Raw genomic sequence first — 19,216 nt, forward strand, 5'->3', positions numbered from 1 at the left:
GCTAAGTGTAAGCCACATTGCTTTGAAAGAACTTTCCTTCATAAATTAATTATCCAACTAGCACTGTTCTGTTGAAATATCCCTCCCCAGTATGAATTGAAGATAGAGACTAAAGAAAATCAGGATTAAAAAGTAGAAGTGGCTCCAGCAAAAGATCTATTTATAAAGGTGGGAAAAAATAGACCAAATTACAGTGACCACTTAAAGTTATCTTATTGTGTTATATTAATATCAATTATTATATTAATGTCCTTGTGAGGGATTCTGAACTCATTTAGTTCTGGTAGTTTCAGAGAAAAAGCAAGAGAGGAGGAAGAGCACAATAGAAATGAAAGTTCTTAAGGAAAAGTTAATAATAACCATATTTTCAGTGTATGCACACCGAAAAATCAGCAAAAGGAATGACAAAGAAAGACAGAACCTAGTTGAAAAGGAAAAATAAATATTCAAGGAGGAAAAATAATCTATCTCAGTGGGAACATTTTATTTTTTCAATTGATTCAGAATCCCCTGAGACCAAAAAAAAGTATCAAAACATATCCTGCAAAGTCCCCAAAAAGAAAGAATTCTCAAAATATTCCAGAATGAATCAGAAGAGCAAGTGAAATGTGTGCATATGTAAAATGTAGAAATTAAAGTCTTAAAAGAAAAAAATAATCACACTAAAAACTAAGGGGTTCAGAGCAAAAGAAAAGAAACTTTTCCTATCAATAGATTTTCTTAAAAAAGATAATGACAACATAGGAACACAAAAATGCAGAGGAAGAAGAAAAGTAATACAAAGAATAGTTTAAAAGTTTGGAAAAACAAGAGTTCTACAAAACAAGAATCTTAAATATGAAAATGCAATATGAAAAAATAATGTGATTTAGTCTTCTGGAAAAAAATTTCATAAAAAGAGAAAAGGTAGCTTGTTCAAGAAATCATAAAAGAATTTCATCAGAAAGATTGGAAATCAAATATTAACTACAGAGAGAAACTAAAAAACATCAACATTAAGAATAATTACATTTGGCTCTTTAAGAAACAAAGTCAGATTATAGGACTTCTTTTCCCTTTCCTTCCCTCTCCTTCCTTTCCAAAGCATCAAGCTTAAAAAAAAAAAAAAAAAAGCTTATCCAAATTGCTAAGAAGAACAATCTTAATGTTACACAATTCCCAGAAAACAAACTTTAAAAATGGAAAAGAAATAATATTCCAAAGAGCTAAAGGTATTGATTGACATCTCAGAAGAACCTACCTTACAAAAGTGTACTCAAACATTAGGAAAACAACTATGCTTTCAGTAAAATAAAAGATTTTTGTTCATTCTTTCAAAAATTTCCAGAGAAGAGCATGGCATTCAAGACACAAACTGAACAAACAGCATAAAATTAAATATGATCAGATCATAATTAAAGACTATGAAGTGATTTTAAGTGTATCTAGTGTCAACTAAACTGGAACCAACTTCAAATTTGTGGGTGACCAGAGCCGAACAAAGCAGAGTAGAAACAGGAAAGTAAAGATACAAACAGAAGTTTAATTTTAAAGTGAGAGAAATGGCTTGCAAGTAAGGACACATGTTGGAGCCCCACCCCTAACTGGAGGAACCTGAAGCAGTGCGGTGAGATTTTAATACTTGCGCCTATTGTGATGCAGTGAGCTGTGGAGCTGACTGTAAGGATTAACAGCAGCAGTGAGACAAGTTGGATTTATAGCATGGCTTAATGACTAGAAGATGGGTACTACAGGTGCTTATTGAAACTGCTGTGAAAGAATTCTGGGATTTTGCTGTGGCTAAGATGGTCAAGAGTGTGAGAGCAAAGAATTGTTGTGCCAAGCTCAGAGCATAGTCTGCTTATGGCTTAGCACTAGAAAATAGTGTCTCCTAATGTTTGGACACCAGGTATGGAAACGGACAGAAAAAGTCTTATTTGTTTATTATTTGAATCGAGATTTTTTTTTAAATTTTATTTTAAATCTTTCACAATGAGAGAAAATTTGGAGATTTTCCTTGCCTTATCAAAGGCAAAGAAAGTTCCACTGGGTTGTGAAAGCTAAAGTATTAAAAAGGTATTGTCAGGAAGAAAGTATATATAAAAAGTGGATTAACATGTCAGAGAAGAAATTGGATTTTCTTATAAGAAAATCATTTTTATAGGGATGCCTCTCAAAGAGAGGAAAGGGTGAGAACATGGGTGGCTCAGGACTGGATTAGGAATTAAGAAGGGAACAGGACAAATGAATTTTAGTTTTTTCTCCTTACTTTAGGATAATAGCAAAGAAGAAAGACAAATTCCAGAAGGATGAGTGCAACTTGAGTATAACAGATATAAGGACTTTATTCAATACAAATCAACCCCACTTCCCTCCTGGGAAGGCAAATTCTCCTGGGAGAAGGGAGAAAATTCAAAGAATTATTTTCATCAAAATGAAGTTGTATTCTTAATATTAATTTTCAGTTGTGGAGAAGAAGTGATTGAATCCTTATGATCATAGATATAGAGGCTCACAAAAGCCATCTAGTCTAACCCCTTCATTTTGTAGAAGAAGAAACTGAATAAAATTAGATGATTTGTCAATACTTATTCAGATAGTTAACACCAGAGGAATTATTTGAAACCAGGTATATTTTTACTCCAGAGGTAATTTTTTTTCCATAAAATTATACTGCCTCCTCAGTTTTGGCTGTTTTAAAGGCAGAATATTGTGGTATTATGAGGTAAACCACAAAGGGAAACAGTCACAAGAAAGAACAGAATTGTCCCATTTTTACCTAGGCCAGGGTTTCAGTCTATTCCGCAATTGCAAACCAATACTACACTGAGAATTAACATATCTGATAACAGAATCTAGAGAATCATAGAATGGGGAAAAGCATGAGGATGGTGTGAATGAAACAAATACTTAGAGAGAAGCATTACAAATTAATGTCATTGAAATGGAAGCAAGAATGAAATGTGAGGAAACCAAAACAGAGACAGAAGCTAAGAGTTGGAGCTCAGGAGGGAGAGAATTACATGCATGAATGAAAATATAGAGTTGGGGGATAGTGTCTTGTATAAGGAAGGAGGCCAGGAATATCAAGACTATACCATTGACTATAATAGTTATTTACATTTTACAATGATTAAATTTCTTTAAGTGATAATAATTAGTCATTGTCTTTATTAATTTCACATTTAACCAGCCTAAGTTGTTGTAAAGCAGGCATTATATTCTCACAGTTATTCTGTTCTCAGTGGTATTGGTATGATATTGACTTTTACTTTTGCTATAATTAATCATCTGATTATATTCAGCCAATTGATCATGTTTTTCATTAATCATCTTTTTCTGCTAAATTATAGTCACTTTCATTTTTATAATAGTTTCTTGTTTTAACAATTTGTATTTTTTTCTTGAGAAAAGCAGTACCTTAACATGTACTGTTACAATAGATTTTTAGTTTGTTGCTGTTGTTTTTTGCAAAGTACACTACTACAAAACTATTGTAAAATGAGTGTTTCCAAGTATTATCATAATTTCTACTTTGTAAGTTAGCTAATTAGACCCTGAGAGACTGACTTGCTTATGGTTATAGAATTAAAAAATAGTGAAAGTAGTATCTGAACCAGTGTTTCTTGTCTCCAAATCCCATACTCTTGTCATTATTACATATTGTCTCTCAATGATGATTTGTGTATTAAGTGGGAACTTTGTATTAGTCTACAAACTTTTGGCCTTTTTCATTCATAATCCAAAACCTTATTTTTCCAGCATACAAACACACACACACACACACACACACACACACACACATATATATATATATATTTTAGCCATGCAAGAGACAATATAGTATAATAAATAGAAGACTGTCCTTATACTCGGAAATGCCTAGGTCACCACTTCTGTATCTTTTTTTTTTTTTTTTTTTTTTGCTGAGGCACTTAGACTAAGTGTGACTTGCTCAGGGTCACATAGCTAGGAAGTATTAAGTGTCTGAAGTCAGATTTGAACTCAGGTCCTCCTGACTTCAAGGCTGATCCTCCATCCACTGTGCCATCTAGCTGCCCTCACTTCTATATCTTTGGACATAATACTCAACCTCTCAGTGAATCATATAATACTTTAAGATGATAAATTGCCAGTCTATGTCATTTCTATACTGGGTGTTTCCTAAACTCTGAAGTGTAGATTTTAGACTTTGTGACTATATTTACTGATAATACATCATGCATTTCTTTTTTAAAAATTTTATTTAAAAATCAGAATAAACAAAAAGAAAAACAGAAAAGGAATAGAAAATAAAACAAAAGAGAACATTGTCATGTATCCAGCAAAATATCAGGGAGGATTCAAAGTATATACAACAAATTCATCATTTCAATAGTTAAAAACAAAAATCATGATATATATCAATAGTTGAAAAAAGCCTTTAATAACATGCAACAATCATTTCTATTCCAACACTAGAAAGTACAGGAATCAATGGAGCCCTTCTTAAAATGATAAGTAATATTATCTAAAAAAAAAAAAAAAGAGCAAACATTATCTGCAATGAAGATAAATTTGAAGACTTCACAGTAAAATCAGGAGTGAAGTAAAGATGTTGATTTTCACCACTATAATTCACTAATTTATTAGAAATGTTAGCTATTGCAATAAGGAATAAGATATTAAAACGATAAAATGGGCAATGAGGACTCAAAACTGTCACTCTTTGGTATAAGGGAACACTAGTGAATAAATTTTAAAACTGGTTTAAATAATTCACAACTTTAGCAAAGCCATAGAATATAAAATAAATCCACATAAATTTTCAGCATTTCTATGTACTACCAATAAAACCCAGCAGGAAGAGGTCTTAAAGGAGGGAAAAGGACCCATAAGTGATAGAAACTGGAAACTGAATGGATGCCCATCAATTGGAGAATGACTGAATAAATTATGATATATGGATGTTATGGAATATTATTGTTCTGTAAGAAATGACCAACAGTATGATTTCAGAGAGGCCTCGAGAGACTTACATGAACTGATGAACTTTATCCATTTTTTCTTGTGCAGCAAGATAACTCTATAAATATATATACATGTATTGGTTTTAACTCATATTTTAATATATTTAACATGTATTGGACTACCTGCCATCTAGGGGATGGGATGAGGGAAAAAAAGGAAAAATTTAGAACAGAAAGTTTTGTAAAGGTCATTGTTGAAAAATTACCCATGCATATGTTTTGTAAATAAAAAGCTTTAATAAAAATTTAAAAAAGAAACTAGTTTTAGACCAATACCATACACTGGTCAAAATGGTTAAATGGTTTAGACATAACAGGTGAGATATCATAAGTATGTCAGAGGAACATGAAAAAAAAGTACCTGTCAGATCCATGAATAAGGGGAAGAGTTATGACCAAATTAGGAATGGACTGATTATAGAAATCAAAAGAGGTCAATTGTTACATAAAATTAAATAGTATTTGCACAAATAAAACTAATACAGGCAAAATTAGAAAGAAAATAAGAATTTGCGGATGGGAAGATTTTGCCGCATTTTTTAAATATACAGGGAATTAAGCCAAATATGTTTAAAAAGAAGAAGCAGCAGCAAACAAAGAAAAAATAGTTAATAAATGTTCAAAGGATTTGAGCAGATAGTTTTCAGAAGAAGAAATCAAAGGTATCACATGAAGAAATGCTCTACTGATCAGAGAAATGCAAATTAAAACAAGTCTAAGCTACCATCTCACACTTGTCAGATTGGCTACCATGAGAAAAAAGGAAAAGTGATGAATGTTGGAGCAAATGTGGAAGAATTGAAACTGTTGGAACTGTGAACTAGTTTAACCATTCTGGAGAACAATTTGGAACTGCACCCAAAAGACTGTTTATACCCTTTGACCCATTAGTACCACTACCAACTTTAGCTCTTTAGCCCAAAGAGACCAATAAAAAGGGGAAAGGACCTCTGAACAAAAATATTTATAGCAACTCTTTTTGGGGTGACAAAGTATTAGAAATTGAAGGGATACTGATTAATTGGGGAATAGCTGACCAAGTTATGTGATTGTGCTAAACATAGCATATATATATATATATATATATAGTGCTCTAAGAAATGATTAGCCAGCAAATTTCAGAAACCTGGGAAAGCTTCTATGAACTGAAGTGAGCAGAATCAGGAAAACACTGTATACAGTTAAAGCAATATTATAAGAATGATCAGCTATGAAAGACATAGCTCAAGATAATGAGCCAAGATAATTCCAAAGATCCCATGATAAAAAAAAAATACTTCCAGAGAGAGAGAAATTGAAGAGTCTAAATATAGATCAAAGCATACATTTTACTATATTTTTATTTTATTTCATGTATTTTTTCCCTATTGCAGCATGTCTAATATGGGAATACCTTTTACAAAATTGCTTGTCTTAAGGATAGGGAAGGGAGAGAATTTAAAAATGATTATTTTTCTAAATTGTTCAGGAAACTAAAAAATATCTAACAAAACAAATAGCAACAAAACAAACAAAAAAGAAAATTCTTATCGCAAATCTACTATTACTATCTGAAATGAATCTAGTCCCAGAATTGTCTACAGGATAAGGTTCTCTGTGAAATGCAAGGGATTGAGCACTTGCCTTGTGATCTTTCATTTGCCACAAACTTTATGTACAGGTTAGTTTTATAATTAATCATAATATTGAATAAAAATTGGACATGCAATGAACTATTATTTTTCAGAATTTTGTCTCAAACAAACCTGAACTCTAGAAAACAACATATAAGAGCCAACATCAAAGATGACAAAAAGACTCAATAAGGACAGACTTAAAGGGAATCAATAAGGACAAACTGTTTATGTTTTATACATAGAAATATACACCATATGTCTAAAATTGACATCAGTAAATGAGTAGTCCAAAAGCAATATTGATGTACAACTGAGTATGATGTGACTCTTAAAAGCAAACTATTTAGAAAAAAGGTAAAAATAGTTATTATATTATACAAATAAGATTCAAGAGCAAGAACTGCCCCAAAGGAATTGGATGGAGGAGGAGGGGTAGTTAAAGAGAGAACAATACATATATATATATATGTGTGTGTGTGTGTACACATATATATACCAAGGAGAAAACAGCACCCTACAAAAATCTGTAAAGAAATAAGGGATAAGGTAATAGGGTAAGATGGGCTATAGAAGAATGTGGGCTAGCAGGAGCAGGATAAGATGTACAAATTAATGACAAAAAGATAAAGAGAAAGGGCAAGGGTGGGGAGAAGAAGATAAGGGGAAGGCAAGTTAACAAGTAGAAGTAAGTAGAAGAGTTAACTGATATAGGAAATAAGAGAATTACATAAACAATAATAATGAAGTAGAATTTATTAGGAAAAAAGTAGGGATAGTAATCATTATTGTGTCCGGACTAACTCTCTGAAGGAATTCCATACCAGCCAGTGTCTTTGATCTTAGAAGAGGAGTGAAGAAGAGGGACTCACATGGATGATCAAACATGGAGTCCTTTTATTCCAAATTCTCTCAGCCTTATATACCCTAATATCCTTATATAACCAAAACAACACTGCACATGTGCTAAGTATATACCTCACATGTGGGACCTTATAAACAACTTGCTATTGTATGTAGATGTCTGCCACTTCGTATCACACTGCTTTAATTACAGTACAGGTTGTCACAGCCCTCTGACTTGTCAGGAAGGCCAAGAGCCTTTAGGGGACATGGGGAGCTGAACCAGACATTGTCAGCAAGTTTCCTCTGGGCTGAAGGGTCTTATATCTCACCCAGAGTTCCCCCAACATCTGTGGCCCTCTACATCTCTTCATTTCTTTTGTTTTAATTGAGGCAGCTATACATGTATACAGCTATATACAGTGGTAAAAATCCATCACCATGGGAGGAATCACACAAAGAAGTAGTGATATCATACAAGCAAGTAGTAATGTAACAAACAACATGAATAAACAAAATACTTAAACAATAAACAAAACTTCCATGAGTTCCAGAAAGAAAGTATAGAAAGTAGCTATCAATTCACAACCACATATACACCTCCTTCAGCAGCCAAGAGATAGTCCAAAGCCAATCTATTGTCCATCACTTCATGTCTCAGGGAATCTAATGATTCCTGCAAGTTTTGAAGTCCTGCATCAGTCTCATTAATTTTTTTATGGTAATGTTCATGAATCAATTGCCATATTCAGAGTTAACTGCTATGCTCTTTCAGTGGTGGGCAGAGTCAGAGATGGGACCACCCAATGTTTCTTGGGTCTTCTCCTTTGTTTTGAGGGTCTTCTCTTTTTCCATCTCTCTCTGATGGACAAGGTGGATATGGCTCATCAGCACCCTGGATTCCTTCTCTATCTGTAGAGACACAAGCAAACCCTCTGCCCCAATCAGTTAGTCTGTCTTCTATTCACCACTCTCTGGATCTCTCCACATCACCTGGTGATTATTTAAAGATACTGGAGTTGCTTGCACTAGACACTGCCCTTCCAATGGGTTATGAAACCTGTCTGCCAGAGCCAGTGCATCAAAAAACAACAAAAAAAAAATTAATAGTATAAAGGGTTAAGTTTAGAAGGTCTCTAAAGTTACCTGTTGTCTGTAGAGGACTGTTGTTGTTGGGGGAACTCTGAGTAAGGTATAAGACCCTTCAGCTCAGAGGAAACCTGCTAAAAATATCTGGTGTGGCTCCCCATTTTTCCCTTTGGAATTTCTCACCTCTCTCCCTGAGAAGTCAGGTAGGGCATGACCACCTGTGTTCCACTTGAAGCAAGGATACTTACAGCAGTGTGCTTACTCAGTGTGATTGATGAGATAATGGTTCTCTAGTTCACATATACTTAGTGTGATGTAATGATGTAATCATACTGAGATATTTAAGGGTTGAGATGACTGGAGACAGGAGTCAGACTTGGACTCAAACTCAGACACTCAAACTCATACTCAGACACAGAGGTGACACAGAAGATGGAGGCAGAAATAGAGATTCTCCTGGTGTCTCTTGCCTTCATCACTCCTCCACCTAAGACCAAGCCTCATCCAGAGATCCTCCAGAGAGCTAGTCCAGACGCTACAACCTATGGCTCCCCCTTTCTTTTGTATTTGAAGGAGCATCTTGATGTCTCTGTTCCTCCTCTCTACAACTGCCTGTCCTTGAGGATTAAAGGGTATGTCAATGGTGTGTGAGATCTGATACTGAGCACAAAAGTGTGCAAAATGTTTAGAAGTATATGCAGGTCCATTACCTGTTTTTATTGCTTGTGGCATGCCAATAATTGCAAAAGCCTGCATTTTGCTGTCTGTTTTACTGATGGTATTGCAAAAGTAAATTGTAACGTCTGGGTTAGCTCTCTGGTGGGCCTCGGGATCAGCCCGAGGCCTTGGGCTTAGTAGCGGAGTGAAGTGAAGGAGGAAGGAGAGCACTCATGTGGCTTGTCAAAGATGGAGTCTGGCCTCTGGAATCTGGAGCCTGAAGTCTTCTCTGTGGCTGAGATTGCCCTCTGTCTCTGGGATTCCCTTAAATACCCCAGCATGACTATTTTACAACACCACACTGGGCATATGCAGCTATAGAACATCACATCATCACATTATCCTAAGTATACACCAACTAGATTGACCATATCATTACATTACATCAAGTATGTATTTAGAAAACAACCATCTCAAACCAAGTAGGTATTTAACTACAAGCCTTCTGCTGTCTTAGATTCAAGTACACCCTTTCAGAGTTCCGGCCTGCTACAGTAAATCCTGAAAAGGTGTCCACTACAACATGGATAAAAGATATGAATAAATCAACCAAAAGATTTATAATGGGTCATATCCATTTGACAAATTTCATTGGATCTCAAACCACAAGAGTTCCTTCCTTGGAGGGAACATAAGAATTTGGAAAGTAAGGCAAGCTGTGCAAGCTTTTACTATGCTCCTAGCTTCCTCTTGTTATCCCAGTGGGTTCTAATTGAGCCTTGTCCATCAGAGAGAGATGGAAAAAGAGAAGCTTGTGTAGCTTGTTGATGTTTAGAATGAGATTCTTGGGTTGCCTGAAATGAGGAGTGTTAACTAACATGGTGAGAAGGTGATCTGGCTTTGTGTTTCCATAAAAAACAAGACCTGGAAGTTCCATATGAGAATAGAAATGCAAGATGTAATACTTAACTGGACATTTTCTCACTTGCTCCTGAAGTTCCCTAAAAAGCTGATATATGTTAGAGTCTACAATTTTTATTTGGGCTGTGGCAATTCTTTGTACCACAACTACTGAATAAGCCAAATCAGATGTTATATTTTCATCTCCTGGATAATAAGAGCAAACTACCATAATTGCATATAACTCATTCTGTTGAGTAGACTGAAAGGAAGTTCTGACTATTCTTTTCATACCTATGTCAGGAGAATATTCAGCACAAATATTATTTTTGGATGTATCTGTAAAGATGGTTAGTCCTTAAAGAGGAACCTTAGAAACTTTTTCTTCAAAAATCCATGGCATTATGTAAAAACCAGGTTATCTTTAAGGTGGAGCTGTGTATAAAATTTGGAGCTATGGCCAATAAAATTTGTCATTGGAATGGTTTTCACAGAATACATTAATTTGTGCATTGGTATAAAAGGTGTCTATCTTGTCAGATCTTCTCCCATAAGATTCTAGTCACAAGCACTGGGTAAGGAATAAGGTTTTGGTTTGGTTGTGCTTGGGGGGTCATCCACTCAATCACCCTGTTTCCTTGATAAAGGACTGATGTTTTATAACCTGTTTTGTAGCAAAAATTGATATTTCCAAGGATTTTTGAGTGACTCAACCACATTGGATAAGACTAATTCAGTCTTTCTCAGAGCCTCTTGGGCTTCTTTTCAAAAGAAGTAAGCTGGCAAGATGAGTCTAAATCAGTGTTTCCCCTTAAAATGTCATACAATGGTTGTAATTGATGAGTAGTTAAGCATAACACTGAACATATCCAAGGATATCTCCTATTGGTTTCTGAAAGTCATTTAAAATGTTCAACTTCTCTGTTCTTAAAGAAAATTTTTGTACTGTGATACCTTAGGATATACTTCATATCCTAAATATTGAAAAGGAACATGTCTCTGATTTTTTTTTCTGAGTATATATACAATTGGTACTTCCTTAGTGTTTCTGTGGTCTTTTGTAGTCATGCTTCTAACATTTGCTCCTCAACTGCACACCACAAGATATCATCCATGTAATGTAATAACATAACTTTTGGAAATGCTTTTCTTACTGGAGTAAGAGCAGTAGCCACATACATTTGACACATCTTAAGGGCTATTTTTCATTCCCTGTGGCAAAATTGTCCATTCAAATCTTTTGTAAGATTCATTAGCTAAATTAATACTGGGCACTGAAAAGGCAAATCTTTTTATATCTTCTTTATCCTGAGGATCTAAACCTCAGGTCTAAACCTCAGATAGAAACAATTTTTAATGTCTATAACCCAAAGAGGCCATTTCCTAGGCAATTGAGTAGGAGGTGGAATCCCAAGCTGAAAAGTTCCCATTGTCGCCACTTGTTCATTTACTTTTCTCAAATCAGTCAACATCCTCCATTTTCCAGATTTCTTTACAGGAGAGTTCCATGGGCTTAGAGAAGGTTGAAGGTGTCCTTGGTGAAGTTGCTCCTGCACTATATCTAATAAGCCCTGGATTTTTTTTCACTGGTTAAGGGCCACTCTTCTACCCACACTGCTGTATTAATTTTCCATTGGATGGAAGCAGGTGAGAGTGCTGGCAGGACTTTCACCACAGCCCTGCCTAAAAAGCCAAAGTGCTCAATAGAAATCCTAAGTGCAGTAAAATGTCTCTTTTCCTTTGCCTTGCCTCAGGACATAGGAAGACAAAAATGTAGATGGCAGGGCTGATGGTATTACTACCTGCTTCTCCTCCCACCCATGAAGGCAGAGTTGGGAGAGGAGGATCTGGAATCAGAGGATACCCCAATGGTGCATGTATGGGGTTAGGCTGAAGTGAAGGCTGACTGGGAAACAAAAGCTTCATGACCCACAAACCTCCTAGGGCAGTCCTTAACTCCCTTCCCACCCAATTCACCACACCCCTACAGTCTCCTAGAGCAATAATACATATAAATGAAATACTAAAAAAGACTTCCTTAGCTCCTTCCCATGTGCTGTATCCTCCACAACTACTGGCACCAATCCTCTGCTTGTTTTTCTCTTCATACTTCTTGGTTTGATACCCCAAGCTAAAAGCCTTCCTTTTTGTTTTCTTATATGTGGGAATTCTTAAAGGTAATTTTATCCCATTCAGTTAATTGTTCTTCTACTACCTTCCACATCTCTGACTCCAAACTCTCTTTCTTAGAAAGCCAAGGAGATGTGCACTCTAGAACATCTGAAAACTCATTGATCTGCTTCTGAATTACCAATAAATCTTACTTCTAACTAAGCATGCTTCATACTTCCTTTGGGAGTGAGACTGTTGTTAGCATTTTCCCTATTTTGGCTGAAAACAAAAGTGACTAGATCAGCCTTTCCCACTTGCCTGTCTTTATTCTTAGCCTATGTGAATTACAGGGACTCCTTTGCTGAACTCGTCAATTCTTCAGTCAAGCTGCTGTGTACTTTACTTTCTAGGGTGCCATGTTTAGGTGCCAAATGTTGTGTCTGGACTAACTTTCTGGAGGGTCTCGGTATCAACCTGACTCCTTGGTCTTAGAAGAGGAGTGAAGAGGAGGGACTCATGTGGATTGTCAAACATGGCATCTGTTTATTCCAAATTCTCTCAGCCTTATATAAGGGTATTTACATAAAGGTACCCTTATATAAGGGTATCTTAAAACTCTTATATAACCAAAGCAACACTGAGCATGTGGAACCATATAAACAACTTGCTATTGTATGTAGATGTCTCTTTGCCACTTGGTAGTGGCAAAGTTTTAATTACAACACAGTTTGTCTTTGCCTCCTGACTTCTCAGGAAGTCCGAGAGCCCTTAAGGGAGATGGGGAGCAGAACCATACATTGTCAGCAGGTTCCCTGCAGGCTGAAGGATCTTATTCCTCATCCAGAGTTTCTCCACTATCTGTTGCCCTTTTTATTCAGCTTAGCTATTCTAATGAGAGTGAGATGCAATTTCAAAAGATATTTTAATTTCCATTTCTCTAACTATTAGCAATTTTGAACATTTTTCACATAACTATTGATAGTTTGATTTTCTTATTTTGCAAATTTACAACCCTTGACCACTTATCAATTATAGAATGGCTCCTAGTATTATAATGTTTAATTAGTTCTCTGTACTATAATATAATAAAATAAGAACATTTCAAAGAAATTTGAAGCAATTTTCCTCATTTGCCTGCTTCTAGTTTCAGCTACATTGGTTTTATCATGCAAACCCTCTTAAATTTTGTGTAATAAAAATTGTCTATTTTCTATGATTTTCTATCTATGTTTGGTCAGTTCCTCACTCCAGAAGAAAAATTTCTGGCAAGCAATTTCTTCCTTGTTCCTTTAATTTATTTATGATATCATTGTTTATGTCAGTCATGCACTCATTTGGAGTTTTTATTGGTATTACACACACACACACATACACACACACAACTAATTTCTGCCAGACTGCTTTCCAGTTTTAGAAGCATTTTTTAAAAATAGTGACTTGACTACTTAGCTTAGTAGCTGAGAACTTTTCTCAAACACAAGGTTACTGTTATCATTTGCTTTTAGATGTGAAACTAATATAATTCACTGATCAGCCTTTCTATTTGTTAACCAGAATCAAATTATATTGTTCATTACCAATTTATAATACAGTTTTTGCTTGGCTTTGAATAGAGTGCTAGGCCTCAAATTAAGAAGACCTGAATTCAAATTCAGCCTCAGACACTTACTAGCTTTGTGAGCCTGAGTAAGTGATTTAACCCTGTTTTCTTAGTTTCCACTTACATGGAGTGAGCTAGAGAAGGAAACAGTAAAGTATGATATCTTTGCCAAAAAAACAAAAAACAAAAAATAAAAACAAAAACCCAAAATCTGTCATGGAAAGTTGGACACACCTGAAAATAACACAGTTTGAAATCTAGCATTTCTTTCTTACTTTAAAAAAATTATTTCTTAAAATTCTAGTCCTGTGAAGTTATCTTTTGTTAGCTTGATTGGCATGTCTCAAATAACTAAATTAATTTAGGTTATAGTTTATTATGTAGCCTCAGTCTTTCCCATGAACAATTAATACTTCTCCAATAATTAAGATATGTCTACTTACATAAGGTGTTTAGCTGTATTCATCCTCTATGAATCTTTGCAAGTATTTTATATTTTTGTAGTTATTTTAAATAGAACTTCTTTTTCTTTCTCTTCCTGATGGATTTATTACTATTATAAAGAAATACTAGTTTTTAATGTTTTTATTTTATATTTTATAATTTTGTTGAAGTTGTCGGTTTCATTTAATCTCTTAGTTGACTGTTTAGAATACTCTAAGTAAACGACAACATTTTTGGCAAAAAATAAAGTTATTATTTTACTTTACCTTTGCCTATGCTTCAATTTCTTTTCTTTTTTTTTTTTTTTTGTCTTATAAATATAGCTAGGATTTCTAGCACTGCATTGAATATTATGATAATAATCAATATCCTTACTTTACTCTTGGAAAAGACCTAGTTTATTTCTATTACAGATTATAGTTGATCTTGAATTTAGGTACCATTTGTGTTCTGGAAATATGCATTTATTAGGAGTTTTCTAGTATTTTTAATAAAAATAGGTTTTACATTTTTTAAAAAAATTATCAATATAATCATAAGATTTTTTGGATCATTTTATTAAATTATATTAGTAATATTGAAGCAGTCCTACATTCCTATTAAAATATATATGGCACCTCTCAGTCCAGTAGATTATAAATCCCTTAAAGGCAGCGACTGCTTTATTTTCACATTTGTATCTCAGCTATATCTAAATATAGCAGCAACTTAAATACATTTTAATTTACCTGAATTTACTTGAATTGTTCTTATAAGTGGCTGGAAATTGACACTCTCAGGATAAAATTTTGACTATCATTTTAAGCAGGAAATTGAAGTAGACAATTTACCAACTGACACCATGTCTTCATTTTTTTTAGCCTCTGTATAATCTTGTGAAATTTTAGGTAGAAATCCCAGCATTTGGACAAAGCATAGCATTTACTTTAGACTTTCCATGTGTTTTTTGGAAACCAGAAATGGTCACATTTGGTCAGCATTTTTTTTTTCAATGTGATTTCAATTTATTTCTCTTTTCTTTTCTTTGCTGGTAATGGATAGATCACCATCTAATGGCACTAAGGGATCACATTCTATCTCCTCTTCAAATTAAACTATTTGTTAGTCAACCAATAATTAGGAACTTTAAAAAAAAATTAAACCATATCTTTAGAATCCCTCTCTCCCTTCCCCCACCCCCGCCACCTCTAGATCTACACCTCTAGAAAATATTCCTCCCAAAAACCCTGTCTTGCCTTTCTTTTGTGTCCCTCCACAATTTAATTCTCAGACTTAATTTTTGGCCCTTGAAAATTTGTAGGTTTTTTTTTTTCAGCTGATGATGGCTCTTTATTGTTTTATTATTTTATTTCACTTTAGTTCTGTCGTTCAGCTGTCCATTAATATTTTTGTTGAATTGTAGCAAAATATATTTTGTCTTTTAAAAATAAAATAAAATAGGAGCAGCTAGTTGGTGTAGTAGATGGAGCACCAGCCCTGAAGTCAAGAAGACCTGAGTTCAAATATGATCTCAGACACTTAACACTTCCTGATTGTGTGACCCTGGGCAAGTCATTTAACTCTAATTTGCCTACATAAAAAAATAAAATAAAATAAAATGATAAAAAGCATCCTAAAATTGGGATACACCAATAGTTTAAAAAACAAAGTGGAAGAGTAACATAAAAGTGTCTTTTCTCATGTGTATGTATCTAAACAATAATACTTCTCTTTTCATTTCAGGGTTGAAAATAGACCTGCATTTTCAGCTGTTGAATTACGACTACGCAATTACTACTATGATGTTGTTCATTAACAGATCCAGAACCTCAATTCTTATTTCCTTTAGAAGGAATCATAGAAACCCTGCAGCAGACAAGCTATAAAAGAAATTGTCATAGTCTTAAATGAATTTAACTTAGAACATTTTATTGATAATGCTAAAGCTACCATTCAGTATTGCAAGATTGAAGAACAAAATTGCCTGTGTAATAACTGTTGTTATAATTCCCTTTGCTTACATTCAACACAGGTTTTGTCCAAATATATATACTTTACAAAATAAACATGGATACCCAATTACATTGAAGGGGGGGGGGAAGAAAAGCAGAAGAAAGAGACAAGACAGAGAGAGAGACAGAGAGAGACAGAGACGCAGAGAAAGGGATGGCAGGCAGATGAGATGGCAGGACAGAAAAAGTAGTAGAGTATGGAAGAGGACAATAGGATAAAAGGAATCTGCTAGAATAATTTTATTGTTTTCATAACAATCTTTAAAATATATTTTAATTTCTTTTATGTTTTAACTGCTCTCTGCCCCCTATGTATGCATTTGAATGTTTAATAGCCTAAATGAATTATAACAAATATTTTCTGATATAGACTCTCATTGAAGAATTATTCAGAATTGGATAATATGAGAAAAAATGGAATAGGACACAGAGGAATGGAATAGAATAAGACAGAAGGAGGAAAAAGAGTGAGGGAAAAAGGTAATAGGATCTTGATGAGTCTCAAATTTTACATTGTAAAATATTCCCTGAGAGTAAAAGTGCATTTTCCTGTGAAGATTGTATTAATATGTTGGCTTGAATGGGATAGAGATATTTTATATTTACTTTTGCTTTGTTAGATGAAATAGAAGACATGCCAATGAGAAAAAAATATGAAAATCATGTTTTGTTTTTAATAAATGAATTGCTTTTATTACCTTAGTCCTTCTGTTACAAGCCATGGTGAAATGCATTTTTGCAGATGAAAGATTAAGCACATTTTATAGAATAGATACCTTAAGAAAGGCATAGTAGATATAGTCCTTGACTGAAACTAATAAAACATTTTTTTACTCTTTTGATTTGGCAGAAAACTATTCCATGTCTACTTGCTCTACCTTCTTTCAGTTGTCATAAATATGTTATGGCTGTCACTGTTAACTGGAATAAAGCATGAAGATCTGAATTCCTTGACTAGATTGTCACTTTCTCTTTTCCTGCATCCATCATTTCTCATCCACCCTCCACCCCTGCAATATACTTGTTGGGGCCTAGAGTGTTCAAATTAACAATAGTGTCTAAATATGAGATACTCAGATGATAATCACTTTGTAATTCTATAGTAAAAACTTTGTGCAGAAAACCAAAACAAAACATTGCTATTGGGGCTAAAGTGTGGGTAAAGGGAAGGAGCAAAGTGATCTACTTCCTCTAGAAATGGAGGCATGCTGAAAAATAAAGGTCAAAATCAATAAGAATTATTAAAATGAAAGGGATTTGGGTTAAGAAGGTTGAGAAGAAAACTGTAATATCCTAAAAAGTAACCTCCTGTGCTTTCCTTTCCTGAAGTTATGACAAGCTACCTTTCTGAGAAATATTTTTATAGGCTCACTTAAATGCTTTCTAGACTGCTGAACAAGTGCTGAAAAAAATCAAACTAACCTTAACAGCCAACTTAGATTGTCACTTAACAGGAATTTTAAAGTTGTATTATCCCAGTTATGTGACTTATGTGATAATTTTTTTAAATTAAAATGTTATGTTTTGTTTTGCTAATATAGAATTTAGTTACATTGTTTTTATTTAATCATGCTTTTCTCTCATATCTATTCTTTGTTTATGTATTAATTAAGCATAATTCCCAGAACTTTTATGTTTTTTGAAGAAATGAAAACTTTATAGAAATTAAAATTTGATTCAGAAAAATCATCTGGCTTCTCTAATAAAAAGCTAAATAAGCAGTATTTTGCATTATCTATACATTCAGACAAGCCAGTGATTTTTCAGAAGACTTCACAGAAATTGATTTCTTAATAGAAATTTACAAAATAAGTTTTTAGTTATTTGCAGAAAAATTATTGATAAAGATATCTGTCAGCCTAAGGAGCAGCATTTTTCCCTTCAGATAAATGACATTAAAATAAAAATAAATATTCACAATTCATCTTTTAGGAGGGAAAAAAAAAACCTTTAACATCTTTTACTGTTAATATTAACTTACCTTTGCTATCAAAGAGTGAAAGAATCTAACTTGCAGCAGTTGGGAACTAAAAAGATTTTTTTAACCCAGTGAGGATTCAACTTGTCCCTCCAGACATCTAGGTGCAAATATAAACCCTCTGTAGCATTTAAAAACTTGGTGGAACCTTTTTTTTTTTTTTTTTTACATAGGATTTGTAGAATTTCTTTTTCTTTTCTTTTTCTTTTTTTTAGTAAATAGTATTTTTTCGATTACATGTAAAGATAGTTTTCTTTTTTCTTTTTCTTTTTTTTAACAATTATAACTTTTTATTGACAGAACCCATGCCTGGGTAATTTTTTACATTATCCCTTGCACTCACTTCTGTTCTGACTTTTCCCCTCTCTCCCTCCACCCCCTTCCCCAGATGGCAAGCAGTCCTGTACATGTTAAATATGTAAAGACAGTTTTCAAAATCCTTTTTTTAAATAAAATTTTGAGTTCCAAATTTTTCCCCCTCACTTCCCTTTCCCCTCTTTAATACAGTAAGCAATCTGATGTAGGTTAAATGTGTACAATTATGTTAAATATATTTCTTCATTAGTCATGTTATGAAAGAAGAAACAGAACAAAATAGAAAAATCATATGCAAAAAGAAAAAAAGTAAAATAGTATGCTTCTATCTGCATTCACACTTCATAGTTCTTTCTCTGGATGTGGATAGCACTTTCTGTCACAAATCTTTTGGAATTATCTTGGATCATTGTATGGCTGAGAAGAGGTAAATTAGTTACAATTAACCATCTCATAATGTCTCATAATGGATCCTCTTCTCAAAATAATGTTTTTAAATGCACAAAACATATGGAATTACAAAGAAAACCAATCACATTAAAATTATTATCAACATTTTAAAAAATTCATAGACCCCAGGATGAGGATAAGCCCCCTCCCAAAAAAATAAGTAAGATAATACTGACTGCAAAGCATCAGAAGATGTGCTCATAATGTACTCCATTGTGTCCATAATTTTAATTATA

At 33.8% G+C, this 19,216-nt stretch overlaps 1 protein-coding gene across 3 annotated transcripts in view; it reads left to right on the forward strand.

Annotated features, from left to right (window-relative positions):
• Positions 1-17,183, forward strand: part of SYK (spleen associated tyrosine kinase) — a 147,871-nt gene extending 130,688 nt beyond the window's left edge. For all 3 annotated transcript variants that reach the window (XM_051962215.1, XM_051962231.1, XM_051962222.1), the window contains one exon: positions 15,969-17,183. In XM_051962215.1, coding sequence (XP_051818175.1) covers positions 15,969-16,041 — 73 coding nt within the window. In that variant the 3' untranslated portion in view covers positions 16,042-17,183. The remainder of the gene's footprint in view (positions 1-15,968) is intronic.
• Positions 17,184-19,216: the final 2,033 nt, after the last annotated feature.

Source organism: Antechinus flavipes, chromosome 1 (assembly GCF_016432865.1).
Source record: "Antechinus flavipes isolate AdamAnt ecotype Samford, QLD, Australia chromosome 1, AdamAnt_v2, whole genome shotgun sequence".
Taxonomy (NCBI): domain Eukaryota; kingdom Metazoa; phylum Chordata; class Mammalia; order Dasyuromorphia; family Dasyuridae; genus Antechinus; species Antechinus flavipes.